Below are 13,143 nucleotides of genomic sequence, written 5' to 3' on the forward strand. Positions count from 1 at the left end.
ACATTCGAGAAAAAAAAGCCTCTTTATGCAAAAGAGACATTAAATAATAATTAGTCGTCATTATATTGTTCTATGCCTGCATTAGTTTCTGAATCATTTTCGATCTTTTATTTCACTTGGCAATAAGTGAGAATTATTTGAAAGGAGCCGTCATAAGCGTTTTGTCAGTTCAAGTCTTCCTTACATTATCAAATTACCGTCAATATGCATGCATATACTGTCTTAATCGATTTCTTGATGAGGAGATCATTTAATGTGTCAAGGACAGTTTTACTATAGTGATTGCTTTCATTTCTTTTTAAAACAGTTACTATATTAGAAATCTTTATGATTGGCATCAGATAATTGAATTTTAAAACAAGTTTTTAGCAGTATCAAGAATCAAATATCTCTATTTCACCAGTAGACAAAAAGAAATTAGAAATCAACTTCACACTATTTTATCCTTCAATGACTAAATGTTTTAAGTTTACAGGCCGCTCTAATACTGTTTATTTATTTATTACTCTAATACTGTCTAATACTGTTGACTCTAATACTGTTTATATTTTATTTTATACTGTTTATATTTTAATACTGTAATATTTTTTTTAAATTTTATACTGCTTATATTTTAATTTTATACTGTTTATATTTTAGTTATAGTTTAGTATATAAGTCCTGTTAGTGCTGCATGTGTCTGTCTGTTAGTGTAGTGTATGTCTTGTGGTATGTCCTGTGATGACAGTGCTTCTTTTTCTCCTGGTGTTTATCCAGTATTATTTGTTATGTAATGCCTGAGCAGTGGATATATACAATTTCCTCCGGGATTAATAAAGTATCTAATAGGTCACGCCTCTTCATCCAATATACGCTTTTTTCCATAAGTAAATGTAATCTGACCCATTGAAAGAACCAGAACTTTACTAATGGTAATCATCTTGAAAGTGAAAAATGCAAATTAGTTACAGCTTGGCTGTAATGATCAATACATCGATTTCTGCCATTTATCCTTTTTTAACAAATATGGACACTTGGGTTACAAGGAAATCATTAAAATTTATTTTTTCATTCTTGCAGATAACTACACCTTTACAGATGTCAGTGTGACTAACCTGGCAAATGTTCCAACAGGGTCAGATTCAAGGAAACTTGATGTTCACCTATTACCATTAATGATGGAATCAGACTTCCATGTTTACCCAATCACTTCATATGATTAAAGTTATCCATTTTCTTTTGTAGCACAATAAATTCTGGTTGTTTTAAAATTCTATGTATTAGTAAGTCTGACAGTGAACACAAGCAGTTCGTCAGAAGTCCAACTGAGACATGTTTAAACTTAAAACCTGGTAATTTGCAACGCCACTTCTCCTTAAATCATGAGGCTTAACTAATCAATCACACACCTATATATACAAAATTTTATTACAAAATGAAAAGCCATTCTACATGTTTGGAAGATCACATTTAAAAATGGCTGAAAATCTCTCCAGACTACAGACAAACCCCACACACAACAGCACCAAATAGAAACATAAGCAGTGCTTGCAGAAACATTTAAAACCCTTGAATTTGCAGCCGTTCATCATCTGTACAGGAACTTCAGTTCTTTCCAAAATGCCTGGAATTTCAATGGTAGTTGCCATTCAGATAGCAACAAGAACTGAAGATGTAACAAAAACAGAACCAGGTGAGAATATTTGCTTTGGACAAGAAATGTTATTAAAAGGGAACTAGAACAACAAAAGAATCTAAATCCCTGAATTTGAACAGGAACATCAATATCCTATAGAGGCAGAACATGGACAGCAGGCTAAGCCACTGAAATAATTCACACACAAAAGAACAGTTGACAATGCCTCGCAAAATACACGTCTTAAACTGCTTAGTCGTCTTCGTCATCATCGTCGTCGTCATCCTCATCTTCATCCTCTTCGTCGTCGTCGTCATCATCATCTTCGTCCTCAGGCTCTGCCTTCTTGGCAGCAGGCCTGCCTGGACCGCTCTTCTTACCAGCATCACTCTTCCCTGAACCACATTTTGCTTTGTATGCAGCCACCTCCTGCAACACAAGAGAAATAGCCAAAACTTGATATCCTGATTATGATTCCTGCTACTATCTCCACTCACAGTCTTTGAATATCAATTAATCAGTTAGTCAATCATCTTTCATGTTAAACTTTGACTGGTCCATCCTTCACTTGATTGCTAGGCCTTCCTGACACAATGCAAACATTCTAGGTGACAAATAGTTACCTTTTCATATCTTTCCTTCAGTTTGGCAGCCTTGGCATTAAATGGAGCCTTGTCTTTTGGAGTCTGTGCAGACCACAACTCGCCGAGCTTCTTGGCAATGTCACCAATGGAGCTGCCAGGGTTCTCTTCCTTGATCTTTGGGCGGTGCTCTGAGCAGAACACAAAGAAAGCGGAGCTGGACAGAAAATTAGATGGGTTGCTGTCGGGAAGTAGCTTCAGTCTAGATCTAATAAAACCAATATGCTTTTTCAACCCTCACAGATGCAATGCAGTCAACAATAAAGACTTACGGTGGCCTTTTGGGGGCATTTGGATCTTTCTTCTTCTTATTCTTAACACCTTTAGGTGGAACATAGCCTTTCATCTCTTCTTCATAGCGTGCCTTGTCAGTCTTAGCCATTTCCTCAAACTTGACTTTCTCCTTGTGGGACATGGTCTACAAAGCATCAAAAAATAAGTTACAAATTCGGGTCCATTTTGTCAACCTTATGTGGATATTGTATCCACATATAATATATATAACATATGGATATCTCATAAAACATTGTTGGGTCCATGTTTGTCTTTGAAGACTTGACACCAATTTTTTCCATAAATCATTCCATCAGAAAATATTCTACACAGCCTTCACAAAACTTGATACCACGTTACCTTCCATCTTTCAGAACATTTCTTGGAAAACTCAGAAAAGCCCACAGCTGCCCCTGGGTGTTTCTTCTTGTGCTCCTCACGGCATGTCGCCACAAAGAAAGCATAGGAGGTCATCTTTCCTTTCGGTTTTTTTGGGTCCTTCATGGCGGCCAAAAGATCTAAATAGGATTATTTTGTTAGAAAATGTTCAAATCCCACACAACAAATGTCATGACTTTACATTCTGGGGGGAAGCAGTATAATGTAGTTTTCGTAACTGAGTAGATCCAAGGCAGTAACCTCAGTTAAACTACTCGACCTGCATAGTTTGTCGAATGTCGTCATTGATTCAAAGGAACGTTAAGGCAGTCGGAGGACATACCAGTAAACCAGACGCCCAAGGCTGTTTTAAAGCTAATCGGATTTCTGCCTCGCTGGGACAAAAAGACTGGCCTCCATTTTGTATCTTCCCGCCTAAACGACACAGCGCCAAATCGTAACCAACTAAACACTGTAAGGGCCAATATATCCACTTTACCCGAGTGCTAATGTACCTGAACTAGGGTTTAACTAATCAACATGGTCTTAACTATTAGAAACTCGAGTTGAACTTTAATCGTCAGAAACATCGACGTGGAGCTGACCGAGTTGCGGAACCAAATGGCATTTCAACTACATGTTGCGCACATAGCAATAAATGTTAGCTTGCTAGAGTTACGTACGAATATCAGTTTGTAAAGTAGATAAAAATGAACACCATGAGTTTGTTCACATACATCAGCGTCAAAGGCGGCGTTGAGATTTAATTTACGCGAACATACAAGCGACTAAATTACTCATCTTTAACTATTAACTATTCATAAATACGAGTTTTCCACCGCACACAAAGACAGCAACACTGATGGGTCATCAGCCCCGACATTTATCGACGAAATTAGCCGAGTTCAAATGTAGACGGAAGCGTCACCTTACCTACTACCAGCAAGACAACTTGTGAGAGACTGTAGGAGGAAGAAGTCGCAACTGTTTGGTCAGTGTCTGCGAGGTCGACCTAACTTAACTAGAACTCACTTTAAAGCTCCTCCCCCCTCCCGTCAGATTGGTTAGATTCAAGCATTTAAATTTGAACACGGGACACAATAAAAAGTCAAGTACTATGATTGGCTGTATCAACGGAGAGTAAAACATCATGGTAGTGTGTCGTTTCAATACGCTGATTGGTTTAAATTGGCTTTTAAACACACGGCGCGAAAAGTCCTTTGTTGGGAGTCAAGCTATGGTTATGTCTGGATGTGTGTATGTGTACGATTTAACCCAGGCTTTGAATCACAATTTGTTACCAATTAGCTCATTCCGAACAGAAACAGTATCACTATATAACGTTTCCCATTTTACGTTCCACCCAAGAATCGACTTACCTGAACTGGTTAGAACAAAAAAAATATAGCTTCTGAACTGGTTAATAACTTTCCTTGAAAATATAACAGGTAACAACAAAGTTTCAAAGCTTTAAAGTTTCAGAGCTTCAAAGTTTCAGAGCAGAGTCTGGGAATCTCTGCTCTGCCTGTTATGAATATACTGTGCAGTAGATTGAGAGACTGCCTTTTCCTTGACTGGTGATATGCCTCAACTTCTCTCCAGTGGAGAGATGAGGCTGATGAGAGTCTCCTCTCTCATCAGACACTGAGAAGCATGAGGTCAGATTTTTTTTAGAATTTTTAAAAAAAGGTGTTAACTGGTTACTATTTTTTGAATAACCAATTCTGTTCCACAACATTAAAAAATATAAAGCTTTTGGTTTCATTTTCGTTGTTGAAAAAAAATATTAAAAGTTTCTGGTTTTCCTTTTTGTTCCATGAAACGGTTCAAAGCCCTGGTTTTAACTGAGGAGACCTTCTGTAGAGGAAGCTAATGAACAGCAAAAAGCTAATAATTACCATCTCTGTTTTGTTGAATTCAACAAATAACATTACAAAAGACAGCTCAAACCACTCATTTTACATCAAGTCAAAAACATAACTTTAACGTAAAACAGTGCATAGTGCTAAAATGGCTATGACATGAACATATGAATTCTGGATATAATTTTTCCTCTAGGAATGTGTCACAATTCAAATTAATAAATTAATTGTAATTCCTCAAACCTATGCTGTCAACCAATAGCATGCGCATATCGTATCACGTAATTACCTACTAAAGATCCGTGATGTAGTGAAGCCGTGCATCTTAAAGCGCGAACAAGCGAGGGATGACAAAGATACATATTGAAATGTGATTTAATTTGTTTGTTTGTTTGTTTGTAAAGGAAGGGAAGGGAAGGGAAGGGAAGGGAAGGGAAGGAAAAGAAAAGAAAAGAAAAGAAAAGAAAAGAAAGGAAATGGCAGGGTTGGTCACAGGAACATCCATCCATTCATTTTGCATAGACACTTTGTTGGGAGTCAAAATATGGTAATGTCTGGACATGTGTATGTGTACGATTTAACCAGGGCTTTGAACCAGATTTTTTTACATTTGGTTTGTTCCGAACAGAAACAATGTTACTGTTAACGTTTCTGATTTTACGTTCCACCCAAGACTTACCTGAACTGGTTAGAACAACAACAAAAAAAGATTCTGAACTGATTAATAACTTTCCTTGAAAATATAAATAGGTAATAACAAAGTTTCAAAGTTTCAAAGCTTCAAAGTTTCAGAGCAGAGTCTGGGGAACTCTGCTCTGAAAGTGGCTTCAGCCAATGAGTTAATGTCTAAATTAAACATTTTTTAAGATTGACATACTGCAATGTTTGCCTGTTATGAATATAATACTGTTAAAATGTGAATGTGAGTAGTTACAAAGATACATATTGAAATGTGATTTTGTTTGTTTGAAAGGAAAGGAAAGGAAAGGAAAGGAAAATAAGATATGGGAGGGTTGGTCACAAGAACATCCATCCTTTCATTTTGTATATACTTATCCTGTGCAGCTGACACTGGGCAAGAACTGGAGTATGCACACCACTCTTACAGAGCCAACCCACAAAAACATACACAACCATTAACGTTCCCATTCATTCACATATGTGTGATGTTTACTGTCACCAATTCACTTGTACTGCATGTTTTTGGTGGGAGGGAGGGATTCACGTACACCTATGACAACATGGAAACCAAACGCAAAAAGACTCCAGGTCTGAATATGAATGTTTTTGCTGCAAAAGTACTTAACACTACTCCACCATGTGTCTTCGGAGTAAGATCCTGTGCCTTATGACTTGATGTGGGGCACATTTTTATTAATGTACAAAGGCCATGCTACTTCACCATTTTTCTCCAGAAACATGAGGACCTTTAAGCTTTTTCTGGAGTGGAAAAAAATAAGAAAAATTTTTTATACATTACTTTTGCAAACAAGATATATCTTACAGTTTTATCCCTACTGTGTGAGATCAACCACTTTGGTTAAGTTAAAATCGCATCATCTCCATCTGAGAATGACCAAAAAAAATTATGTAAATACATTCCAAAGCAGCTGCAACTTCTTTAAATGTTTTTAAAAAAATATACATTACTTTAAAATCAATTATTTTTTTACGGGTACCGACCAAGACTAACACTCCCATTTGAATTAAGTCCTCTAAATCAGTTGTTTGTAATTAGCTGTTTTTGCTGTATTTCTTGAGACGAATATGTTCGATAAGCAATTCAATAAGCAAGGCTTTTATGTGTTGTTATGGGACCATCGATGACTTGTGACCTTTGCGTCGCGTTCTCTTTCTTCGTTGTGTTTTGACATTCTGTGACAGAATCATCTGATATTTATCTGAATTCATCTGAATTCATCATCTGAATTCCATTCTGTCACTCATTCTGCGCATATGCAGTACAACACAGTATTTCCAAACCATTAGGATATTTTTAAGGTTTTCTCGCGTTTTCTCAAAGGAGGATCTAGAGTGAACCATGTCGGCCACCGTAAGAAACACTCCACTGCAGCAGGTGGCAGTATACACTAAACTTTGTGATTCCTTGGCGTCACAAAAGGCGAAGAAGGTTCGGTATACAGTCCCGTACAGGATACTGGATGCGCAGTCCCAAAGAGTTGGACCGAATATTCTAGAGACAGAAGAGGAGCTGTGTCCACACAGGAGCAGAGACTCAGCAGAATAACTAAACTGGCAAAATGAGTGACACCTTTGTGGACTCAAAGACTCTCTGTCTCTTCGATGTGGACGGAACGCTCACGGCTGCCAGACAAGTACGGAACGAGTCTTGTTTCTGTGTAAAACCAGCTAAACGTGTGTGTCTCCATTCATACCTGAGGACCGGAAATGATCTGAGTGCAGCATCCGGTTCCACGTCGTTACTGTTCTGGTCACTTTGAAAAATAATCCTCCTATTTGTTTATTTAGAAGAAAGTTGTTTAAAAATCCGCAGACAAATCTCATTTTTAAATTTTCCCTCGGACCTTATTCACATGATATACTGTATGAAAACATGGGGTATGTCTTTGTCACACACACACACCCCTAAAAAAAATAATCAGTACATTTAATGGTATTTAATATAAGTGTGTGTGTGTGTGTGTGTGTGTGTGTGTGTGTGTGTGTGTGTGTGTGTGTGTGTGTGTGTGTGTGTGTGTGTGTGTGTGTTCCTTCAGCGTGTGACTCCACACATGGCAGCGTTCCTTGAGGAGCTGAGGACTCGAGTTCGGGTTGGAGTGGTTGGAGGTTCGGATCTGGGCAAAATCAAAGAGCAGCTGGGAGATGATGGTGAGACACCTGCATTCCTGTAGTGCAGCCTTGTCTGTCTGCTCCCACTGTATGCCATCATTTCATCTCGTGTGTGCAGTGATACACCAAGTGGACTACGTGTTTGCTGAGAATGGTCTTGAAGCCTATAAGGACGGACAGTTTCTGTCTGTCCAGGTAAGATTTGTTTCATGTTTCTAGAACAAAGGTGGATGAAATTAAAGTGTTTACCATATTAAACATGATGTACCATTGTGGGGGGGGGGGTGTTCTCTGAATATGATAACGTTACCTAATGTGACAGCCCTTAGGAAGTTCACTTTGTTCATTTGTTGTCAGTCTATCCAGAACCAAATGGGAGAGGAACTCCTCCAAGATCTCATTAACTTCTGTCTCAACTACATGGCTCAGATCAAACTACCCAAAAAAAGGTGAACCCAAAAGTCAGTCATAATTTCACTTCCCATAATTATTAGTTTTTACCATCTTTCGTTGTGAGGCCTCGATGACAAAGCAAAATTAGTGGTGTGTGCTTCCACAGCTTCCACACATTTTTGAAGATTCTGCGAGATCTTTTGTTATTCTGTGGAGATTTTTGAAAATTGATCCAAAAGAGCATTTGTGAGGTCAGGCACTGATCTCAGATGAGAAGACTTAGCATTCCATCTCTGCTCCAGTTCATCCTACTGGTATGCACTGGGGATGAAGTGTGGACTCTGTGCAGTCCAGTGAAGTTCTTCCACATCAAACTCGCCTAATCATATTTTTGTGGACATTGGTTTATGCACTGTGGTAGAGTCAAGCTGGGACCAAAGGGGGCCTTTCCCCAATTAGTCCCACAACATTGGAAGCATAGCATTGTCCCAGGTTTTTTTTTTGGTAGTAAGAGTTACCTTCACTAAACCTAAGGGGCCTTGTCAAACCCTTAAACACAGCCTCATAAATAAAGTTATATTCTCAGTCTCTCTCTCTCTCTCATTCGAATGGCTTGTTCCGCTGTAGTGGGTCGCGGGCTGCTGGAGCCTATCCCAGCTGGCATAGGACGTAATGCGGGGGTAACTCAATCGACAAATAAACTTGTAATTATAAATTGCTAAATCACATCAACATACATTTAAAAGTGCTTTTACAGACTGAGAAACAGAACCCAACCCAACAGAATATACAAACTCTTAACTCTTCTTACATTTAAAACTATACAAAGTAAATTATGAAGATATAAAATGTGTGATAACAACTGGTAGCAATGATCTGATTGAACTTCATTGAGAATAAATTGTAATGTGTCTATTTTCACAGGGGGACATTCATTGAATTCCGTAATGGAATGTTGAATATCTGCCCCATTGGACGCAGCTGCACCCAGGAAGAGAGGAAGGAGTTTTTTGAGCTGGATCAGGTAACACAGGGAAAATGCATCATTAAAAGGAACAACACTGTGGAAGAGGTCATTACTTAAGTGATGGGATGACTGTTTTACAGAGGTACCTGTTCTCTCAGGGTGTTAGATGTGTGCCATTGAGCACTGGCACAAATATAATACCAAGAGAACCAATTTGCAGACATACATTTTGTTCTGTCGTTACTAGAAATTGCTCAGTAATCATTAATGGCCAAAATTTCAAATAGTAGCAGCTCAAGCAAAGGACCATCTAAGCATCACTGTTCTTGACTTTCATGTCACTGACACTCAGTCCTACATTAAGCTGGTCAGTAACTGACACTCACTAGACAGGCAGCTTTCCGTCTCTGTCCATTTGCAGCCCTTCCATCTGGCTTTACTTATGGCTCTGTTCAAATCTGATATGATCCAGCTGGACAAACAATATGTCTGTACATACCCAAGATGCATTGAGGACACACACCAGATCAAAACTGGCATTTTATTGAAAGTAAATATGTTAACTAATATTTAAATATTTAACAATGCAGTCAATGTAATCAATATAGTACATAAGTTGAAATACATACAGTAAACACAATACATACTGCATAGTAAATGCAGTTTAAATGCAAAAGAAATACAGTGCACACAATAGAAATATAGGACAAATGCAATTATTTGCAGTTCAACCACAGCCAATAAAATAGAAATGTAATACACAGCAAAATTACAACAAATACAGTATAAACACACACCGTTTTTGTTTGCTTCTTACAGAGGGAGAAAATCCGAGAGAAGTTTGTGTCCATATTAAAAGAAAAGTTCAAAGGAAAAGGATTGACCTTTTCAATTGGTGAGTAAACTGCATTGCAGTCGTATGTCACATGTCAGTCTTCTTTTGTTCTTTTTCTTTTAATCAGCTGAGGAACACAGCACCACTAAAACTTTCAGGCTTTGTTACACAACGGGACATTTAAAAAGCATCCTACTTCAGAAAGTATGTGATGTCAATCATGGCTGTTTGTTTGCAGTGTGATTTGAGTTCTCACCATTCTCTCTTGTGCCTCTCATGTATTTCTCTGCAGGAGGGCAGATTAGCTTTGATGTGTTCCCTGATGGCTGGGATAAGAGATTCTGTCTGGGGATTGTTGAGAAAGACAACTACTCAACAATTCACTTTTTTGGAGACAAGACTAAACCTGTAAGTATGCTAAATACTGAGGGCCGGCACATCTAGGGCCCCACGAAAACAGAATGTGAAAAGAAATGAGCCACTTGGAACCTACAAAAGTTTCACTTAAATTCTGAAAAGTGTACCTCCTACCTAGAGCCATCATGTATGTTCTATATGGGAAAACATAATCTCCACCAACAGGTGGTATCCGTCTGTATACAGACGGATACCACCTGTTGGTGTGTGTCTGCTGAACTGCAGACACGAACACCATTATTTCAATTAGCAGCATTTCTCTACCTTTTTCGCAAGACTTCCTGTGACAGAGAGAGAGATGGAGACCTTTAATCATTATACAGGTGTAGTTTTAACAGCATGCAGAAAAACCATCAGTGAACAGGCTCAGTGTTGCGGAAAGATAAGAAACCAACTGCTAATTTCTGACCCTGTTACAATTGTTATGTCATTGCCTGATTATGTGCCCAACCATAATTGTTTTGTAGGTCTTAACATAACTTCCATTTATCAGAATTGGAAAAAAAACAAAATAGCTGAGTAACACACCACATCATCCATGCCATTTTCCTGTTCGATGTGTGACAGGAAAATCACTGGGTTAAAACCTTATATAGCTTGCTAGCTTGGACTGGAAATAATTGTCTTTGTAACTTTTTATTATGTATGCTAATGAGACATTGAGGTCATATAATCAATCATCTGTGTTGATCTATACACAGAGTTAACTTAAAGTCATCAAAAGACTGATGACCACTGTGTTGCATCACCTCTTCTTTTAACAACAGTTTTTGGAGATTGCTGTGATTTTTAAACTGACGTGTTTTCCCATCCTTTCATTAATGCTTCAGATTTCAAACGATCAGGGTCTACTCTGTTGTATTTTATGTTTCAAAATGCTGCAAATGTTTTTCACGGATGGCAAATCAGGACTGCAGGGAAGCATCTGTAGCACCTGACCTGTTTTACTATGGAGCTATGACATAGTAAATGGCTTGGCTTTGAATTGATGAAATAAACAAGGCCTTCACTGAAAAAGATGTCATCTGCATAGCAGCATACGTTGCTCCAAAACCTATTCATATCATTCAGCATATCAGTGACAAGCCAGGTAGTACTTCCCTAGTTTATATACAGCTAACATACGTATGGTAAAGTTTCAAATGTCGTCAGTGGATGCAGCAACAAGAGTTCCTCTCGGAACTTCACAGCTTCTCAAGTTGTTTGTTGCCATTGTCCCAACTTTTATGACATTTGTTGCAGAAGCAGAAGAAATTTCACTTTTTTGATGTTTGATATATTGTCTTTATTCCTATTTAAAATGACAAATCTTTTGTTTCCATTTATATTTTGCACATTCAGCATATATGGAAGGGTGGCTAGTATGTGTTGTGTCACAGCACAATTTTCAGTTAATTTTGGTTTTAATGTAAATGAAAAAAGAAGAACCAATGACTAGAAGTTGATTTGTTTCATTTGAATCAAAAATGTAGCAGTGAAAATCGTATGAATAGTAATAATAATAAATACTATGAATAACCATCCCATCACCATACCCAATGGATGGCCACAAGTCCAAGCAGATGATTGGTTGTTTCTGAAGCTTATTATTTCTGAAGTGTGACAGAAATGCATAACACTTAGCAGTTTAGTGTGGGAATGAGATAGTTACGGTACATATAGGCTTGTTACATGCATGCATGCAGTATTCATGCAGTATACTACTTGTTAGGGATCACATAACAGGACAAGCTGAAAAGGAAAGAAGGCATGTAGCTATGCTAACATCTGATTGTGTTTGGTTATAGGGAGGAAACGACTATGAGATCTACAGCGACCCTCGTACCATCGGCCATGAAGTCTCCTGTCCAGAGGAAACGCTACACATTTGCGAGCAGCTTTTCTTCCCGCTACCTGCCAACTAGCTCTTTGAATAAACCCGTCCCATGTGACCCACTGTGCACCCAGCTGCATCTGGGACACTTTCTCAAATGGATTTTTTTTAGGTGTTCACTTATGTAATATAATGAGATAATTTTTCATCCCTTTTAAAATTTTTATCTTTATGTTTCACTTTGATTGGTAATCACTGCTTCATTTAATTCTTACAAACTGCAAACTGGAAAGTGTAGTATGTTATAAACTAAAGCCATCTGGAGATGGTGCATTGTCCGGCCTTACATAGCTGAAATCTGTTACAGTCGAAAATAAAAATTATGCAATGGTATAAATTATGCAATTCGAACAAACCTTGCAGTCTATTTGGAAACCAAATCAAGACCAAATTGTTGCCATGAATATGGGAAAAGAATAAGCATTAGTAACTAAATACATTGAAGATACATTTTGCATTAAAAATACTTTGGAAGATTCTCAAATGTACCTAACATATGGTAAGTATAGGCAGCTGTTGTTACCTTGGAAATGAAAGAAAAGAATTTGGACTTTATGGTTTTGGTTTAATGAAAGACTCTTTCATGAAACTGTGGGTTTCAGAACTATTATGCTGCAAGACACAACTGGGACAACATTTCTGTATCATGCAGTCAGTATGTGATGCTTCTGATAGTTAGAAATGGCAGTTTATCTAGTGTAATTGAAATCAAATGTATAGAAAATGCTTATTGATGTCTAATTACTGATAATGTTACTGTTATCTAGAATTTCTACACTGACTTCTTTTTCCTTTGTCAGCTTTTTGATAAAACTTATCATATGGCAAGAAATAAACTGATATTGTAATTGTTCTAGTATGTATAAATTAAGTGATCATGTAAATTTGTGAATAAAGAAATAAAGAGTTTACAAGATAATCGGTGTGTAATCTTAAATACATGACTGCTTTCCTGTTTTCCGTGGCTGAACTGGCAAAATATTAAGAGAATTAAAAATTTTTTTACAGTAGTCACCCAATCAGAAGTTGAACTCTTAACACATCTATAAACATAAAGTGCAGTTGTGCAACTGCACAA

At 37.6% G+C, this 13,143-nt stretch overlaps 2 protein-coding genes across 3 annotated transcripts; one reads left to right on the top strand and one right to left on the bottom strand.

Moving 5' to 3' along the window:
• Positions 1-1,391: 1,391 nt before the first annotated feature.
• Positions 1,392-3,957, bottom strand: hmgb2a (high mobility group box 2a). The gene is made up of 5 exons (XM_068320846.1): positions 3,841-3,957; positions 2,890-3,047; positions 2,529-2,674; positions 2,239-2,413; positions 1,392-2,044 (listed from the first exon to the last, which is right to left on the bottom strand). The coding sequence occupies exons 2-5, from the start codon at positions 3,031-3,033 to the stop codon at positions 1,868-1,870; spliced, it is 642 nt and encodes a 213-aa protein (XP_068176947.1). The 5' UTR covers positions 3,034-3,047; positions 3,841-3,957; the 3' UTR covers positions 1,392-1,867.
• A 2,945-nt stretch (positions 3,958-6,902) lies between these two features.
• On the top strand, positions 6,903-12,964 carry pmm2 (phosphomannomutase 2). 2 transcript variants are annotated; one of them, XM_068321892.1, is made up of 8 exons: positions 6,903-7,105; positions 7,508-7,619; positions 7,699-7,775; positions 7,938-8,029; positions 8,898-8,997; positions 9,760-9,835; positions 10,068-10,183; positions 11,980-12,964. In XM_068321892.1, exons 1-8 carry the CDS (start codon positions 7,031-7,033, stop codon positions 12,094-12,096), a joined length of 765 nt encoding a protein of 254 aa, XP_068177993.1. In that variant the 5' UTR covers positions 6,903-7,030; the 3' UTR covers positions 12,097-12,964. The 2 variants fall into 2 exon arrangements, with proteins under 2 accessions (XP_068177993.1, XP_068177994.1); XM_068321893.1 differs by lacking the exon at positions 6,903-7,105 and adding an exon at positions 7,151-7,349.
• The last annotated feature ends 179 nt before the right edge of the window (positions 12,965-13,143 follow it).

The sequence above is a fragment of the Antennarius striatus genome, chromosome 8, assembly GCF_040054535.1.
Source record: "Antennarius striatus isolate MH-2024 chromosome 8, ASM4005453v1, whole genome shotgun sequence".
Classification (NCBI taxonomy): Eukaryota; Metazoa; Chordata; class Actinopteri; order Lophiiformes; family Antennariidae; genus Antennarius; species Antennarius striatus.

Excerpts from the sequence above, each read along its gene's own strand:
- hmgb2a (XM_068320846.1), bottom strand. The coding sequence starts at position 3,033 with ATGAAGGACCCAAAAAAACCGAAAGGAAAGATGACCTCCTATGCTTTC. Across the intron at positions 2,675-2,889 it reads AATGTTCTGAAAGATGGAAG|ACCATGTCCCACAAGGAGAA; the intron begins GTAACGTGGTAT and ends GATGCTTTGTAG. Across the intron at positions 2,045-2,238 it reads TGAAGGAAAGATATGAAAAG|GAGGTGGCTGCATACAAAGC; the intron begins GTAACTATTTGT and ends CTTGTGTTGCAG.
- pmm2 (XM_068321892.1), top strand. The coding sequence starts at position 7,031 with ATGAGTGACACCTTTGTGGACTCAAAGACTCTCTGTCTCTTCGATGTG. Across the intron at positions 8,030-8,897 it reads ATCAAACTACCCAAAAAAAG|GGGGACATTCATTGAATTCC; the intron begins GTGAACCCAAAA and ends CTATTTTCACAG. Across the intron at positions 8,998-9,759 it reads AGTTTTTTGAGCTGGATCAG|AGGGAGAAAATCCGAGAGAA; the intron begins GTAACACAGGGA and ends TGCTTCTTACAG.